Here is a 17,997-nt window from a genome sequence, read left to right as displayed (position 1 = left end):
CCTGGAGCTGGAAGGTGCCACGGACGATGGGGAGGAGGCCTCCGAACACAGCCCACTGCCACACTCCTCACACGGTACAAGCCTAGAGTCCCCGCCGGGTCTCACAGGTGAGCCGACTGAGGCAGGGCCTCCCTCAGAGCCAGAGACAGACACACGGCAGCATCCAGCAATGCCCCACGAGGGGTGGGCCTCAGAGAAGGGTCCAGAGCCAACCCCCACGACACCCAAGGTGGGGCCACCTCCCACTGATGCCTCGCACAAGTGATGACCCATTGGGGTCAAAGCCTCCGGCATTTTAACAAAGCTGGGAATCCAGAATTTCAAGATTAATAAACAGTACGTCCACACAGACATGACCGTAGTCTGTGGCCGTGGCTCTGACGCCCCTTCCCAACCAAGGAGGCAAGGCTCCGGCCCCGAGCAGGCTGTCAATGGACCCGACCACTGACACCACCCCAACCCCACTGCTCCTTCCCTCCTTGCCACTGCAAGCCAAGCCCTGCCCCCCACCCTGAGCCCAGTGGGCAGCAGGCCCAGTCACAGGGCCCGGACGGCTCCTTACTTTCCCATCCAGGTGGCATAGCTGGCAGGAAGCCTGGGCACAAACAGGGTGGACTTCCCGGTGCTGACCTCAATCGTGCCGTAGCAGCCTGGGTCGGTGACGCCGAATGCCCAGTGAAAGAAAGACTCCTGGGATGGAAACAAGGACCTTGGTCACCAGGTCAGCAGGACAAAAACGTGAGGCCCAAGGAGAGAGGTGGGGCATCAGACCGAGCACCTGAGAGAGTCTGCTCAGGCCCCCTCAGCTCTCGGAGCCTGCCCCCCAGCCTCATATAGTTCCCCACCCGTGCACTCTGCCCCCCACCTTGCCAGCAGCAGGCTGCCCAGCACCCCCTTCCGGGATTTGGCAGGGGGCAGCCCAGCTGGCTCCTCCCACCCTGCTCTGAGCCTCCTCTGAGGATGCACGGTTCATGCGTGTGCCTGAGCCCCCCTCCCCGCCACTACCCCCTCTCTGGCCACACCCCTTAGCCCCTGGCCGGGCACCCCAGGGCACATTAGGACACGGGTGCCCACGTGCACCACAGGCCCGGCACAGCCCTACCCGCGCCTCTCTGCTGCCCCCATGCCCGAAGGTGGGCAACATGCCACCCTGACTTAGACACCCAGGCCAGACATCCGCACAGAAATGGATTCCTCCATTTAGGACTGACTTCCTTCTCTCACCCCCTGGGCAGCTGATGACTTCAGTGTTTAGCAATAAACACTGAGCTCAAATAATGTTATAAAGGTATGAAGTGGAGGAGGATCTCTTCTAAAATTAACCTTGCATAACAGCAGAAAGGGAGCCAAAGGCTGAATTTAGGAGATCGGTTTTTAAACCACAGAATACGCAAACCTCAAGAAGCATCGAGACTAGTCAGAAAAAACTTGAGACCTCCATGTCTCTAGAAACCAGGGGACTGCAAGCTTGCAGCTGCAAGAACGTGGCACGGGTACAGTTTCCAGCAGGAGCCACTTTCAGCAAAAACAGTGCAATCGCTCTCAGCAGCTGACAGCCCATCTGTGTCCTGTGGGGGGGACACAGCCCAGCTGGGGAGGCCACGTCCAGCCGCCCCTCCACACTCAGGTCTCCTTCACGTTTCCCTGCCTCCTCCTGGCCCGGATGCCGGATGGCCATGTCCCCGAGGCTCTGCCTGCCCCCAGGGAGGGTCTAGAGGTCCCAAGGTGTCAGGCACCAGCTCTGGGCACGGCAGGGAAAAGAGAGCCCTATCCTTAGAGTCCAGAGATGGGCTTCTAATTAATCCCGGCTCCCCCTCTGGCAAGTTGGTTCCTCTCTGAGGCTCTGTTTTATCATCTGTAAAGTGGGTGCAAAGCTGAGATCGATGAGAGTGGGGCCAGCTCAGGGCCTCTCCAGCTTTCTGGGGGAGCCCCTCTGTTGAGGGTCCTTGCTCCTGCTCCTGGAAACAGTGATGCCAGTGATTCTCAGCTAAGGCCACCACATCCGGGCTGGCTTCCTGCTGCTACGCCACCCTCCGCCACGCAGGATCCCAGAACCTCAAGGCGTCCGTAGTCCACTTCCCAGGCCAGGACACCGAAGCCCAGGGAGGGTCACAGAGTCAGCAGTGGCCAAGCCAGGATGAATGTCTGGGCCTCCCACTCCTGCCCAGGACCCTGTTCCCATGCCTCCTCTCCAGTCCTCGGCAGCCCGTATCTTCCCTGGGCAGGCAGAATCTGGCCCCCAGAAGTCAGGCCTCCCCATCTGCACCTCTGCCCAGCTCACCCCCTTACCACTCACTCCTGTGGACACACACCCCCCTCCCCAGCCTGGAACACCCACTCCCACCTGTACTTGTCAGAATTCACCCTGGCCTTCAGAGCCCACACCAAATACCGCCTCTTCCGCGAAGCCTCCCTGCCTGCCTGCTCCCCAGGAATGTCATTTTTCTGTATTCTGACCTAAGAGCGGAGACTGGCTGGCATCAGCTCTGCCCCATCCACAGCGAGGAGGGCTCTGCCCCTCCAGAATCGGGGCTCCTTGGGTGCCCAGGCCTCAGCCCGCCCTGAGAGCCTCTTCCGGGGCCCCTTTACTCCCCAAGGCCCACCAGGCCCGACGCCAGGGCGGGCGGGCGGCCCACCGGAGGCCTGGCGCGCAGCTGAAGGCGCAGGAAGGCAGCAGGGCGGCTCACCTGGCGGAAGAGGACGCCGGTGTCGGTGCAGTAGCGCCGCGTGTCCTCCCCTCCCTGCAGCAGCACGACACTGCCGGCCTGCACGGCCGGGTTCTTGCGCAGCCGCTCACACAGGCGCTGTCTGTTCAGAGCGAAGAGCGCCAGGGGCACCTTCAGGGTCTCATTCCCCAGCCAGAACGAAGGTCTGCAGAGACACAAGCACATGTCATCACACGGGCTTCTGTTAGCATCACCGAGCCCACCCACCACCCGCGGCCTGAGCTCACCGGAGGGCCGAGCCTGCTGGGGGACCCAGAAACAGCCCCTCCCTGGGCTGCCGAGGACCACGGGGCCTCGTCGACCCCACCCTCCCCTGCTGTCCCTGAGCCCTGGACCTGGAGTGGGGATGACGGAAAGCTGCATCTGCTTCACCAGCCCCTGGAGGGAAAGGAAAGCCTGCAATGGTTTGCAGACGCACTCAATGCCTACCCTCAAGGAGCTGACCATCCACGCGAGAAGGATCTATGATCTGGCCCAGACAACAGTGCATCACTGCCCTCGTGCCTGCATGATGTTGTCTTCTCTGCAAGTCACAGACCCAGCAGCCCGGGCTGGGACACCCACCTGTCCCCAGTGCACATACACAGGACACCCAGTACCAGGGCCCGAAGTGGGTCTGTGCTGAGGGGACCAGGGTGAGATGGACTGGGCAGTGGCAGCCCTAGGGTGCTGTCCTGGAGGACAGACGTCACCGGAGAGCAGGCGGGTGTCTCTCCCCACCGCACTCCCATTTACGCTGAGAAAACAGCTCACCCTCCCAGCACCCACCCCCCAAAGCCCACCTGCCTCTGGACCCTGCACCCCATGTCTATTCCCAGGTTGCTCCAGCATCACGTTTCCCTCCCAGGATCACGCTTTGCATCCAATGTACAGGAACTTCACCTTCATAATAGATAAAAACACTTCCCTTGACTGCCACTCACCTCCAGCGGTTGATTTCTCTCTCCCCTTTGAAGGAAATAATCTCTGCAGAGTCACTCAGGCTCCCTGTTCTAGTGTCCCAGAGGCCCATGCTCTCCTCAATCCCCACCCTGGGCCTCGGCCCACCCCTCCCTGCACTGTAGCCCCTGCCAGGCCACAGTGACCCGCACTCCCAATCAGCACTGGCTTCCCAGTCCTTACCCAGCCTCCGGGCACTCAGGACCCTGGGGACCACTCTTTCCACCGCCCCCAACCATGCTCAGGCTCCCTCTCTCCTTAGCTCCTCCTCCAGCTGGGGGACCCCCATCTCCTGCCTGGACAACCACAGGGACCTCTCCAGGCTCTCTTTGGTCCCAGCTTCCCTCACAGCCTCTTCTGCACCCACCCAGAAGGACCCTTTGCAATGCAAATCTGAGCAGGCCCTCCCCTGCCCACCCTGCCTCAGCTATCAAGTGCACTTGGAAGAGAGCTACCAGGCACTGGGGGGATCCAACCCCCACTTTGCCTGCAGGAGCATCCCAGCTCTTCCCCAAACACCAAGAACACGCCGCAGGTGCCCAGATGGCTCGTGTTCTCTCACTTTATCTAGGCCTCTGCAGAAATGGCTGCTCTTCCCAGAAGCTTACCAGTACTCCATCCAAACCTTCTCCCCTATTCTCTTCACCCCTCTCTAGAGCACACAGCACTGCATAACGTCATTTATTTACCTGCTCCTGGTCTCCCCAAGTAAAATGTAAGCTCTAGGAGGGCAGGGACCTTGCCTCCTTCCTGAATGAAGGCCTCAGCGGAGGATGGAGGTCAAGTTCCGGGAAGTGTGCTGGGGGCCAGGCCCAGGGGGTGGAGGAGGAGTCAGGCAGGGCCCTGTGGTGCGCGCCTGAGGGAGGCCCTGCAGGCTCTCCAGCCAGGGGGCAGAAGGTGCGTGGGCAGGCCCGGGAGGGCAGGCACGGCCCAGAGCTGGTTCGAGAGAGAGGCTGCCAGGGACCGCCTGAGAGCCGGGCAGATGGCCCCTCCCACATTCACCTGGCCATGGGGAGAGGCAGGGACACGCGAGCAGGTGATACCTCTGGCACACCTTGGCTCTAATCCCACCTTCTCAGGACGGTCTTCCCTGGCCTTCCTTTAAACTTTAAACTTGCCTGGCTCCCTGCTTAGCACTTGTACCCTCCAGATCCACTCTCACTGCTCCGCATGCCCGCCTCCCAGGACTTCAATAAGGCTCCAGGTGGATTTAGCCACTGGGAGGCAGGGCAGGAGACCAGAGGGTGGAGGGAGGACAGAGAATCCATTCCCTGCTCCCTCCCTGGTGGAACCTGGAACCTGCCGGCTGGGGGTCCCTCCCCGCAGGGCCACAGCTCCCAGGCCTCCTTTGTCCCAGCACCACCTTTGCTGGCTCCCGGCCAGCTTCCCGCCTCTTCTCTCCCAGGTCCCCTGAACCTGCCCACAGCACTGTAAACTGACCCTGCATTAAGCGCTCATCAGCCCTTCGAGTGAGGCTCTGCCAGGTCCCTGGCTGAAGTGACACAAACACCTTCTAACATAAATGCAGCCTGTGTTGACTGGTGCTCACTGGAGGGGCTGCCTCCGCGCGCAAGAACGTAAATCCCACAGGCACAGATCTGGGTCTGCCCTGGTCACTGCTGCCCTAGTGCCTATAGCACCCTGCTTGGCACATGGCAAGCACTCAATAAATATGTGCTGACTGAACAACTGTCACAGCGTGGGGACGCCCACACAGCTGTGCAGACCAGAAATGGCCACATCAGCTCCAGTGCGGCAGGAAGCAGAACCCTGGAGCCCAGCGTGGCCAGAAAGGGTGGAGGGGTCATGCACACCCCACATATGTCCGCAGGACAAGAACACCCCGGTCCCTGGGCATGGGCTGCCGCCCACCCTCCCGGAGTGGCTGGACAGGGGCCAGGACCTCCTCGAGGCCGGGCCGCTTTTCTGCTATGCTCAGCCACAAGGATCAAAGGGCAGAGGTGGCAGCTCGTAAACATGCTTGCATCCCAGCTGGCCGCGTGGTCAGGAACTGAAAGTGTAGCCACCAGCATCCCCGCGGCCCCCCTCACTCAGCAAAGCCCGTGGAGGGCGTGGCCCAGAGGAGAACCTTGTCTCCGCACACTCCCCGGGGGGCGGAGAGGGGCCACCACCGAGGCACCAGGGCAGGTGGCACCGGCCAAAGGTGCCAGACGCACGCAGACTCCATAGCACAACTGGCTAGAAGTGCCCGATTCCAGCCAGCACCCACCCCCTAGCCCTGCCCACCTCGTCCCCCACCACTCCTCACCCCTCTCCCTGGCCCTCTCTCCTTAAACACACCAGACACCAGCTCCCGCTGGCCAGCCACCATGCCCCCACCAGGAAGGCTCTCAGAAGGGCTGGCCTTCCTCTTGTCCAGAACCTTCTGAGAGGCCTCCATGCCTCGGGGCACCTGGACTGGGACCTTCTGGCCCAAGGGCCAGGCAGCCCAGGTCAAGACAGGAAACTTGCTAAGAATCCTCTCTGGGAGCATCAGCTGCTACCGTGAAGAGAATCTGCAATACCGCCTGGGCCCCGGTGGGGCTCAGCCACAACAGAGAAGGGCAGGCCAGGCGGGCCGATGAACCGCAGCCACTCCTTACGGCAGGGCACCCCCAGAATCAAGGTTCATAGATAAACGCGCCTTTTGATTTCTCCTGGCATAAACCAAACCCCGTGAGAGATCGGGCCCAGAGCCAGTGCAGGTGACTTCCCGCAAGCTCAGCAAAAGCAGCACCAAAAGAACACCTCTATCTGCTTCCCACCGGCACTATCACTGGCATCCCGAATTTAGAAGGCAGAAGCCAGGTTATCCCCATGTGCCGGCGTAAATAAGGCAATGGTCAAGGAAGACAGCAGGGGCCGGCAGACTGGCCCTGGGCACCAGAGAGACCCGGAGCAAAAGCTCCAGCCCCTACGGGCCAGCACGGCCCGACCAACCGCCAGGGCCCAGGAAGCAGCCAGTGACCGGGAGTGGGGCTAGCCTCAAGGGAAGTGTGATGCCGCGGCCCCTGCGACCCGTTCCTGTCCCCCCGGACGGGGGCTGAGCACCCCCTCCTCGCCTCGTGGCCACGTGCACAACTCGCACCCAAGGCCTGTGGGGATTCGCACACAGAACTGAGGAACCCCATCTACTTGGATGGGACAAAATGGCATCTTTATGGGCTTTAACCTCTCATCCCAATTCGCCTTTTCTTCAATTATTAACGTCAGCAACTAACTGTGATACCACAGCGGTATCAGCAACGTACGAATCTGTCAGCAACAACAATCACAGGCATTTTCCTATCACATTACTGACGTCACGGCAACTCAGACTGCCACTGTTGTTCACCATTGCTTCAAAATTAAGGTGGTTATTGGGCCTGCTGCTTTTATTACTTAATGGGTTAATAAAGAAGCATCTATTACTATACTGTAAATTAACATTTTGATAACTGTATTTTAATACAGTTGGTTTTCCCTGCAATCCTCTGTGTTCCATTTTATGCATTTAAAAACATCAGGTTGAGAAGGGGGCACAGGACTCACCGATACACATGGGGTCCGTGGCACAGACAAGGACAAGGTCCCTGCACTAGAATGTGATGCCGCTTCTAGATGGGGCCACGCTGCTAAGCTCCTGGCAAGAACCAGCCAAGGACCTCCTGCTTCCTCACCCTCAGCCTCCAGGTTGGGCCAGGCACCGAGCCCACTGGCTGGCAGTCAGCAAGGGCAACCCACTCACCCTGGCTGGAAGGGTCGGGGGGGTAAGCACACACAGAGACGGAGAGAAAGAGAGCTATGTGGAGTCAGGACCAAGCCTGGAAAAGGGCCGGGGAGGGCAAAGGGGCACTCAGCAGCCAGCCCGCCTCCCACAGACCCACGCTTACCCATCCACCGGGGTCAGCCTGACTCCTCTTCCCCAGGAGCACAAGGTTCACGTCAGGGTGGGGACAGGCTTTGATCCTGAACTTGATTCCTCAGGTTACTTTCTCTCCCGAAAAGCTGACTCTGGTATGACCCATGACCCAACAGGTTCACACCCAGGGCAGCCCATCTGCATTTCCTTGCTGGCAAAGGCCCTCTGGACAGCAGCTCCCTGGGAGCCACTCAATTAAAAAATTAAAGGAGTTTCTTCATCCTACGCAGAATTCTGTCCCCCTCCCCACCCACATCTCCTTTCCTCAAACACTGAGAGCCTCCTTGCAAAGCAGGACAGCACACTGGACTAATTTAGAGTAAATCCCCCTTTTTTTCCTTAGGCACCATGTCACCCAGCACCAATCACAGGGTGGCCACATGGCCCTGGAGGTACAAACTTAACTGGTCCCTGGGCTCCAAGGTGCCAGCAGAGGCAGGAAGGGAAGCAACCTCTCAACCACGATTGGCAGGTGTGCTGACAGGGAAAAGCATCCTGTCAGTGGAAAAAAACTGGGATTCTCTGGGGTTCTGAGCAGGAAGCTTGTATTGGAAGTCAGGAGGGCAGGCGGTCAGGAAAGGTTTCTGGGAGGAGGAATCATCATCTCAGCTGGGCCTGCAAGTATGTGCAAAGTTACACCAGAGGCCAAGGGCACTCCAGGGCCAGCGGGTGAGTGGGCACAGCAAAGAAGAGAACGGGGAAAAGCCATGTGGCAGGTCTGGCTGCAGTAGGTAAGTCTCAACTCTGACCACGGAAAGCTCAGGCATGGCTCAAAAAGAAGGTAGGGGTCCCTCCCACCAAGTGCCATGGGATGAGGGGTAGAGGAGTTGGGGGGGACTTTAGAGCAGACTCTCTGGGGGCTACGGGACCCTCTGTCTCACACTTGGAAGTTCCTGCCCAAGCCGGTAGGACAAGAGCAGGATCAACCCTGAAACACTCCCCAGGGGAGCTTCTCATTGCATCTGGAGTTCCCAGTTGAATCTGAGATACTAGTTGAGGACTCCCATTGCTCCCCAAATCACATGGAGCACACTCCAGTCACCTGAGACTTTCACAGCTGTCCCTGGTCCAGGCTCTGGTAGGACTCTACAGGCAACCAAATCCGACTCCCAGGGGAGGTCACGGCCATGACTTGATGGCATAGTGCCTTCTCATGCCTGACAACTCTGATCTATCCCCCTGTGTGCAGATGGGCACAGAGACTTGTTGGAAACACACTCAAAACCTCCTCCCCTTAAGAAAGCTGCTAGGGTTTGACCTCAGATTCAAAGTGTCCAGCAGGGCAGCCCCATACTAGTTGGGATGGCTCTTGCCAAGGAGGTCCTGTCAAGCTCCGGAAGCTACCTGCACTTCCAATAGTGTACCTCTCCAAGAATTCTGTCATTCTGTGTTTCCCCCTCCATGCCACCCCCCATGGCCCAGAGGATCAGTTTTGCTAGAAGAGCCCTCCTTCCAGGATTTGGCCAGTTCCAGGCTCACCCCCATCCAAACAAGGAGCCTGGCTCCTCTATGCCTTCAGGAGAGCAGGAGGCCAGCATGGAGCCCTGAACCCAAATGCAGCCCCTAGAATTCCCTATGACCACCTGGCTGGCCCAGATATAAAGACAACAGACCTGCATCTGGGCACTGGCCTACAGCTACCGCTCACTCTGCTCTTTCAGACAGGGTCATGGGCTGGGTTCAAGGATCTGACCCCAGGTTCCTTAACACACATCTGGGACTTCATATGCACAGTTCTCTGCCTGAGGGGCACCCAAGGACTGGCACACATGTCATCCAGGGACTGAAGCCTACCCACACTTTCCCCTGAGCTCAGAACCCATGCCCCTCCAGGGCACGCACCAAGACCGGAGGCAGACAGGTGGATGGCCGAGTGCCATGTGTCCATCTGCCCCAGTGGCCTGTGAGCACCTACGGGTATGCCCTGTACTGTCCCTGGAATACAGCAGGTGCCCACTGTTTGATTTGTATGTCCTAGGCTCTCTCAACCTTGGGGGCCACTTGAGCGGCCATCTTCTGTTGCCATTCTCCCCACCTCCTAAAAAGTGAGCCCACTGGTTCCACCATTCTGATCTCACTTCCCAGCCTGGCATCTGGGACAGTGCCCCCTCTCTACCACTTCCCCTCCTAGCCCCCAGCACCACCAGACCCATATGCCATACCCATCATTGGGCCTCCCCTTGAACTCACACACAACCCTCATCTAAAGAGCACATCTGATTAGATTAAAACCCCGTAGATGGCTCCAGTCGCTCACAACAAAGTCTGGAGAAGCCAACTGGGACACCACGCCTTCCAGCACAAGGATGCACCCCACTCTCCCCCATCCCCAGCACAGTCTTAACTCTCAACCTTTGTCACTCACCCTTTGCTCAGATGTCCCCTCCTCTTGGACACCCTCCCCCACACTTGGGTGAACCCATCTGTCCACACTTCCTGCTACCAGAACCCTTCACCCATTCTTTCATGCAGCAGAACTTAGGAAGTACCTACTGTGTGCAAAGCACTTACCAGCGAGGCCCAGGAGTGAACCAGAGAAAGGCCCTGACCTTACATTCCAAATGAGAAAACAAGAAACAAGTAAAATAAATGCACAATAAAGTTTATCAGAAGGTGTAAAGGACTGCAAAACGTAGGATAGGTGCTGTGGGAAAGCTTCTCTGAGGTGACGTTTGGGCCCTGAAGGAAGCGGGGGCGTGCCCCGTTGGGGCAGGGGGCCGGAGCCCTCCTCAGACACCACCTCCTCCCGGGAGCGCTCCATCCCCGCACCGGGCGACGCCGGCCGCCCAACTGAGGGGCGTGGCCGCGAGCGCGCCTGCAGACCCGAGCCCCCACCTCGGCCGCAAGGCGGGGCCGCCACGCGCGCGGCTGGGGCCGGAGCGCCAGGGTGGGCCCGAGGACCACCGGGCAGCGGAGAGGGGAGCTCAGCTGCCCCAGCCGCGGAGCGCGCTGCCAGCCGCCGGCGCTCCGACGCCCGCCCCGCGCGACGAAGCGCGCTGCCCGCGGCCCCACAGCACTACCAGCGGGGCCGCGGCCCGGCGGCGGGGGCTATCAGCCTGGAGGCCCAGGCCCCCTCTCCGGGCCGCCGGCCAATGGCCAGGGACGGGAGCAGCACTCACCCTGTGGCCGCCGCCATGTTCGCCCAGCAGCAGCGTCACGTAAAGCGAGGCACGCGCTGAGCCGGGCTGAGTCCCACTGCGGGCCGGGGCGGGGCCGACGCCCTTGCCCCGCCCCCTCCGGCGTCCAGCGCCGCGAGACCCGAAGGAGCGGAGCCCGGGAAGCGGGGGGGAGGATCCATCTGACTCGCAGGCGAGGGGCGGGGCCGGGGTGAGGGGCGGAGGCCTTTCCAGAGTAAGGGAGTGTCCCCAGGCAGTGGATACCTCGTCTCAGCCCCACCCCCGGGGGAGGAAATCCCGGGAGAAAGCGCCTTTGACCCGATCTAGGGGCGGGGCAGAGGTGACCCTAGTAGCTGAAGAAGGGAAATGTCTTGAGCAAAAGCCAGGGCTGTTGGAGTAACCAAAAAGTTCAGTGTCCAAGAGAGGGGGTGTGGGAGTGAGAGGTAAGACCTCAGAGTAAGCAAGGGTCAGATCCTGCAGGGCTTCCGGTATGCGGCTGGGAAGTTAGGTCTGGTAGGACCTTTACAAGCTCCCTCAACTGCAGGATGGAGGAGGACCTGGAGGCAAGGGGGCCAGTGCGGAGAGCTGGGGAGAAGGGCACAGATGGAGGGCACAGTTCAGGAGGGAGAATCTACCAGAAGGTGTTCCCTTTTGCTCTGCTGGGCACTGCTGTTGGGTGCAGGGTCCTGCAAAGAGTTGGAGGAAGGGGTATCAGGGAGGGAGATTGGGAAGCAGATGTTCCAGGGGAGCAACCTAAGCTGCAGGTGTTTTAGAATAATAGTAATGCGGACACTGGCAACAGGTACAGAGCACTTACTGTGACCCTGTCCTTTGCAAATGTTAGCTCATCGAATCCTCACAACAGCTCTGTGCAGTAGGCTCTGCCCTTAAGGCCATTTTACAGATGGGGAAACTGAGGCCTAGAGAAGTAGGTAACTCACCTGAGCTCACACAGGAGCCAAGTTTATGCGGTCACACCCCTGAGTAGTTACCCATGCTGGCTCTGTAAAGGAAAGGAGTCCAGGGCTGGGGGTGGGGGCGCCTGTGGGATCCTGGGCCACATGAAGGTGTGCAGATGTGTGAGGACAGGAGGTAGGGCCCAGCACATGCTCATGGGGATCCTGACCCCGGTCCCCAGCTATCTCAAAGCTGGAGGTAATTTCTGGTTGAAGGGCTTGGGTTTGGGGATACCTCTTGTTTCTTTGTCAAAGACAAGGATGTGGGTCACCATGGCTAGGCTGGGGGACACCAGAGGTGATGAGATGGAGAAACAGCTGCGATGTATTCCCACAACCCTGGGAAGAGAGCCAACCCCTTAAACAGGGGGAGGAACCAAGCCAGACCATAAGCAGAGTGGGCGACCCAGCATGGCCACTTTGAATCCCAGAACCATCCCTGGTTTCCTCATCTGTCCGGTGAGATCTAATGGTAGCACCTCATGGAGCTGATGTAGGGTGTCATGAGCAAACATCCCGGCACCTTTAGCCAGGGGCACAGCCAAAAGAGGTCAAGGCACGAGGAGGAAGGTGGCACCTCCAAACAGCCCTTTGCCCCTCCCTGACCCAGTTAAGGTAAGAAGAGTTGATGGAAGAGGGGGTCCTCATCCTTGCTCCCCCTTCCCACTACACATATAGCAGCTCTCAGGGGTCTCTGTCTTTCAGGTAGGACTCCCCCAGAGAGGGTCATCAGGCCCCTTGCCAGATTCCAGGGAGGAGAGCAGAGGTACAAGGCTCTACACTTTACCACCTGGCCCTGGGCCCCCAAGAACATGGCTCCCCCACTAAGCAGTTGCTCTACCTTCAGCTAAAGAAACTTAATTCCCTAAAAAAGAGACACTTAAAAAATAACAAAGGGGGGCGCCTGGGTGGCTCAGTTGATTGAGCGACTGCCTTCGGCTCAGGTCATGATCCTGGAGTCCCGGGATCGAGTCCCACATCGGGCTCCCTGCTCAGCAGGGAGTCTGCTTCTCCCTCTGACCCTCTTCCCTACTCATGCTCTCTCTCTATCATTCTCTCTCTCTCTCAATAAATAAATAAAAATCTTTAAAAAAAAAAAATAACAAAGGGTGAGCAGAATGAGCTTTTCATGTTCCTTTGCGGAAAGAAAACCTGCCCCTGAGCTAATTAGAGCCCCTCCACCATTTCTTTTGACATAAACTATGTCAAAATTAAGCCAACTGCCAGTTCAGAGTGTTTATTAATATGAAAAATAAGTAATTATCCTAAACATCCACAAAAGAGGGAGGGCACCTACCAACTCAGTGGACCTCCCTGGTGTGTGAGCAGTAATAGGGAGGCCCTGTCCTTGACTCCCATGCACCCAGGCCCATCTGGACTGAGGGCCTGCCCTGCTGGTGTTATGGGAGCCTGGCACAGAGGGCTGCCCGCCACCACTCACCCCTCCCCATCAGAGGCTCTGGCAGGGCCGGGCCCCACCCCCACCCTTCCTCATCAGAAGCTGGGGCTCCCAGGGAAGCAGCCCTGGGAGTGGGAGAAGATTGCGTAGTTACTCATGCAGGGCAGATCTGGACACTGTTGGGAGCCAGGAGGCAATTGGAGAAAGATTGATTTTAGAGAGTTGGAGCAGGAGTGTGTAAATCATCGAGGGAGAGCACCAGGCAGCACGCTCAGGCCTTAAGCGATGTCACCTTCGAGGTCACGGGCCTTTGGCTGAAACAGTCTGCCATCATCGTGACCTAGAAGGGGAGGTGTTTGTGCTCAGCCAGCCCTGCAGCCAGAGCATCGTGACTCTCCCAAAGTGCCCTGCCCCAGCCAGATGCCCACAAGAAACTTGGTTCTGGGAAGGCTCCTCCTTGGAGCTCCTGTGGCTCCTTTTGTCCCTGAGACACTGTGTCCTGCCACGTTCCTCCACTCTGCCCACCCCGCAACCTAACCATATGTTCTTGCAGCCCCATGGGCACTGCTGACAGTGGGCTGCCTGAGATGGCAGCCCCAGAAGTGGCCACCAGCCAGACTGACGCAAGGCCACCCTTGGGGCCTCATAGGGGTGTCCCCTGGAAAGGTCGTGACATGGGCCTCATCCATCTTCAGCCACAGACTGAGGACACTGGTCTCAGGAAGGCTCCGTGGGACCACACTGGAGGTGGTCTAGACATTGGCTCTGCCCTTGGTTACCAAGCTGTCACCCTTGGTGCCACTCTGAGACCGACGTTGTGGGGAGTCAGGGCCCAGACCCTGTGCTGGAGGTCCGGGGGCAGAGGAGGAAGAAGAGCCCACCCTCAGGGGGAACAGGGGTACGGGCTGCTGTTTTGTCCCGTGATCAGTGGGGACTTACTGATTCTGGGCAGGAAAGCAGTGGGGGCCGAGCCCACATCTGGGGCTGAAGCTCCGGAGGGTCAGAGCACAGAACTGGGAAGAGCCAGCAAGAGATTCTGCACCTGCCCCATGGGAACACCAGCCTCAGGGTGTGCAGCGTGTGACATGGGGTGTCATTTGGGGTTTTTGTGATTGTCTTGCTTTTGCTGAGTACAGGAGACTAGGCTCAGGAAGCCAGCACCAAACAACTGAACAGAAGGAATAGAGGGGGCTGGGAATGTGTGGATGTGAGAAGGGGTGGGAGTGGCACATTCCTACCCCACCTCTCCTGGAGTGGGGGGAAGGAAGGAGCGTGATGGAAAGGGGAAAGCCCAGGAGGCCGCCTCTCCATCACGGCTCTGGCAGGTCCCGGCCTTCATCTCTGCAATGTCAGCAGGGATAGCCACAGCTCTCCCATTCCTGAGGCCAGTGTGGCCACCCCTCTCCATCGCCCCCCCACAGGAACCCCCACGAGCCCCCCCCACCTCACTCCTCCTGCCCTTCTTCCCCTTCCTGCGGAAAAGAGGCGGCGGCTAAGGTGCCCTCCCTCACAAGGCCGTCAGCATCTCAGATGAAGTGGTCCCTGCTGAGTGCTTTACCAGGGTCTACGAGGCAATTCAAGATGAGAAATGGCATGGTGGCTTCGGGAAGGCAAATCATTCCAACAGCACCTGAAAAACATCAACGGAAACAAGCTCTTTGTGTGTGTGTGAAAATGGGGGATATATTGTTTTTCACTGTTTGGAAGACTGTTTTCTCATCTTGAAATCACAAGCTGTTTTCTTCCAGAGAGACTTATAAATACATCCAATTATTGACATTCAATATAGGAAATAAAGTTCTGAAATGGTTGTCTTCCGCACATGCGGAGAGGGCTGGCCAGGTTGCGCAGGTGATAATGACTTTTATTTCTTGCGAGTCGTATCCGTGCAGAGTGGCTGGTCCCTCCACCTTTTATTGCTTTCACCTTTATTACATTTCCCATGTTGTGCTGGGCTATTCATTGATGTAACTTTATTACCACTTTCAAGATCTTGATCAAAATGAATGAGAGTCCTAATTTCAAGAGTATGAGTGCCAAGTCCCAGAGCAGGGGGATTTGGTCATGTGGCTTGTGTCCTGGGAGCATCTGAAATTTCCCTGGCCGGGGGGGGGGGGAGCGGGATGATTCTCCCTCGGCCCAGCTCCAAGTTCTGAACTTCGGCCCTTCCTGCTGGCATTCATAACTGCCCCTCTCCCGGGTTCCAGTCAGGGTGGCATTTGAGGGACATTTTTGGCCCTTTATGAAATGACCCACAGACTGTGTCCCCAGCGGCCATGTAACCTATGCATGTCACCGGTAACACTCCGGTCACCTGTGACTCTGCTTCTCTTGACCTCACACCTGTCAACCCTTCCTCCCTCAGTACTTTGTCCCTCTCCTGCCTCTCCCTTCCTACGGGCCTTTGCCACCACTCCCCCATGTGACTGCCAAGGCTCCCCAGCTGCCTGCCTGCCTTCAGTCACTCCCTATTCAAAGTCCCCGTGCTCATCAGGATTCTTCGCAGCAAACAGCCCCTGAGTCTATCACAAGCAGAAGAGAGATGTGTTGGAAGGATATCAGGCAGCACATGTGAAGGAAAGGCAGGCTCAGAAAACAGGAGCTAGGTGAGTGGGTGGCCCAAAGCACAACCAGGCCACACCACACAATGCCGCCCAGAACACTTGCCACCACCTCTGCCCTTGGGCATAATCTTGGACACAGCATCCTGGCTTCACCCCCCACCACCACCACCAATGGCCAAAGCCCTTGGCAGGCAGTGCAGCCCATTGCAAAGCCCAAACCTCATGCCCACACTCTGGCTATCTTGCCCCTTTCCACTTTGGGGCAAGGACAGGAGGGGAGGGGTGGCTACCTGGCATCTCACCGAGTCCCATTCTTCAAACAGGTGGGGGTTCAGACGCTGGTACATATATACAAAGCCCCATGACACACAGTGATGGATCAGCTTGGGGTACCAGCAACTCCTCCCACCCCAAATAAAACCATGAAAAGTCCAACTTGGACAAACTAGTCCTGAATATTGTGAGCAAAAATCTAGAGTGCAATTATTTCCATTTCAGCACAAGTATGAGTTTCTTGCTTCATGGTTTTTATTTTCAGTTTACATGGGAAGGTATATAATTTTCATTCCCTTGGCTCTAAAGATCTTGCCTGGCCCTGCCTGTGTATCACTGACAAATAAATATTCCCTAAGCACAAAGTGGCCCCTTAGAAATCACATCATGGGGAAAGAAGTGCCTGGGTTTCAAAGTCAGAAGCCTAGGAGTGCCTGGGTGGCTCAGTCGGTTAAGCATCACCTTTCGGCTCAGGTCATGATCTCAGGGTCCTGGGATCAAGCCCCGCATTGGGATCCCTGCTCAGCGGGGAGTCTGCTTCTCCCTCTGCTCCTCCCCCTGCTTGTGTGCGCTCTCTCTCTCAAATAAATAAAAAAAAATTTTTTTAAAGAAGTCAGAAGCCCGGTCCTCTGACTTCTCCGATCCTCACTTTACCTATTTGAAGAGGCAGACAAGATGCCTTTCTTTGCCTCCCTGTGGGGCAGTTCCAAGGGTGAAATGAGGTCTTGGGAGACAGTGTATACAAATGTGGCAGTAGTCTCTTTTGTTATTATGAGATTCTTATTAGAGAACATTTACACAGTGGTTAAGAATGTGATGTAGGAAACTATATCCCATTCCTGGTTTTACTATTTGCTCACTGTGTGGCACTGGGAAAGTTACTCAACCTCTCTGAGTCTCAGCTTCCTTGTTGGTGAAGTGGGGGTGATGGGTCTGAATTTGGAGGATTGTTGTGGAGATGAGATAGGGTGGTCCTATGAGACACAACACAACCCCTGGCTCATGATGGCCACCATCTTTATGTCAATGGTCAAACGAGAAGTAGGGCCATCAGAAAAGGACCAGGCCCCTTATCGCATGCCCTGTGAAGTCACTCTCAGCCCTGTCCACCTACAGAGCAATTTTGACACAAAGAAGTGAGTCCATAACCCCAAGGCCAGGTGGCCAGTGCCCACTCCCTTCAAGAAGACTGGCTGGGTCCTGGGCCTGCCTGACCACCTTGAACCATCCCTGGGCTCCCTGCATGTGGCCTGGCAGTCCAGCCAAACACAGGGATGTGAAAGAGCATCTTGCAGGGAAACTGAGTGAGTGGGGAAAACTGCAGGGAGGGTGTTCCTGGCCGCCCCCGGGGGCCTCTGGCCCCGCCTGGAGCTTTAGTCTTCAGGGCTCTGCACGTAGGCATGGATTTGCATGTAGAGAAGAGGGTCGGGCAGGAGGTTTGTGAGAGGGGCTAAGGACATATAATAGATTGCAAGATTGCCCTCAAATTCTTCTCGCTGCGTCCACGCTCTTGCTTAGTGATGCTGTAGCCCCTCCCACCTAGAGGTGGCGTCAATTTCTCCAGCCCTTGAATCCGGGTTGGCCACGCAACTTACCTTGGATAATAAGACATTAGCAAAGGCAGAGGCCTTGGAAGATGCTCACCCACTGGGGCTTACCCTCTCACCACTCTTGGAAGCCCTGTCACCATGTGCAGATGCCCTAGCTAGTCTGCTAGAGGGTAAGATGCCTGTTGGACAGCCTGCCAACCAGCAGACATATAATATAGGCTAGGTTGGCCCAGATGATCAGCGTCTACCCAACCTGATAGCTGAATGCAGACTCATGACTGAGTCCAGCAGAGACCAGCCGAGCCGACCCCCAGAATCCTGAGCTGTGTAAATGATTGCTTGGAACCATTACATTGAGTGACTTGTTCTACCAGTTTATCAGAACCAACACAGGGCAGAGGGAAGAGAGCCCGGGGCTCCGCCCCAGAGCTGAGGCTGGGGGCAGACGCCGTAGGGGCTGTTGGCACTAGGAGCTCTGGGAGCTGCAGGGTTCAAGCAACACTGTTGTGGGGCCCTGTGGGGGAAGTGTGACCTTCACCTCACCCTTGCCTGGAGCACAGCCCAGCTTCAGCT

At 57.5% G+C, this 17,997-nt stretch overlaps 1 protein-coding gene across 1 annotated transcript in view; it reads right to left on the bottom strand.

The window, feature by feature from the left end:
• Positions 1 to 10,774, bottom strand: part of PEPD (peptidase D) — a 118,098-nt gene extending 107,324 nt beyond the window's left edge. Inside the window, exons 1-3 of the mRNA XM_035023497.1 lie at positions 10,686 to 10,774; positions 2,688 to 2,871; positions 563 to 690 (exon numbers count right to left, since the gene is read on the bottom strand). Coding sequence (XP_034879388.1) covers positions 563 to 690; positions 2,688 to 2,871; positions 10,686 to 10,702 — 329 coding nt within the window. The 5' untranslated portion in view covers positions 10,703 to 10,774. The remainder of the gene's footprint in view (positions 1 to 562; positions 691 to 2,687; positions 2,872 to 10,685) is intronic.
• Between the last annotated feature and the right edge of the window lie 7,223 nt (positions 10,775 to 17,997).

Source organism: Mirounga leonina, unplaced genomic scaffold, assembly GCF_011800145.1.
Source record: "Mirounga leonina isolate KUSES-001 unplaced genomic scaffold, KU_Mleo_1.0 Mir_177, whole genome shotgun sequence".
Taxonomy (NCBI): Eukaryota; Metazoa; Chordata; class Mammalia; order Carnivora; family Phocidae; genus Mirounga; species Mirounga leonina.
The sequence above is the reverse complement of the archived record's forward strand: the minus strand, read 5'-3'. Positions and strand labels throughout refer to the sequence as shown.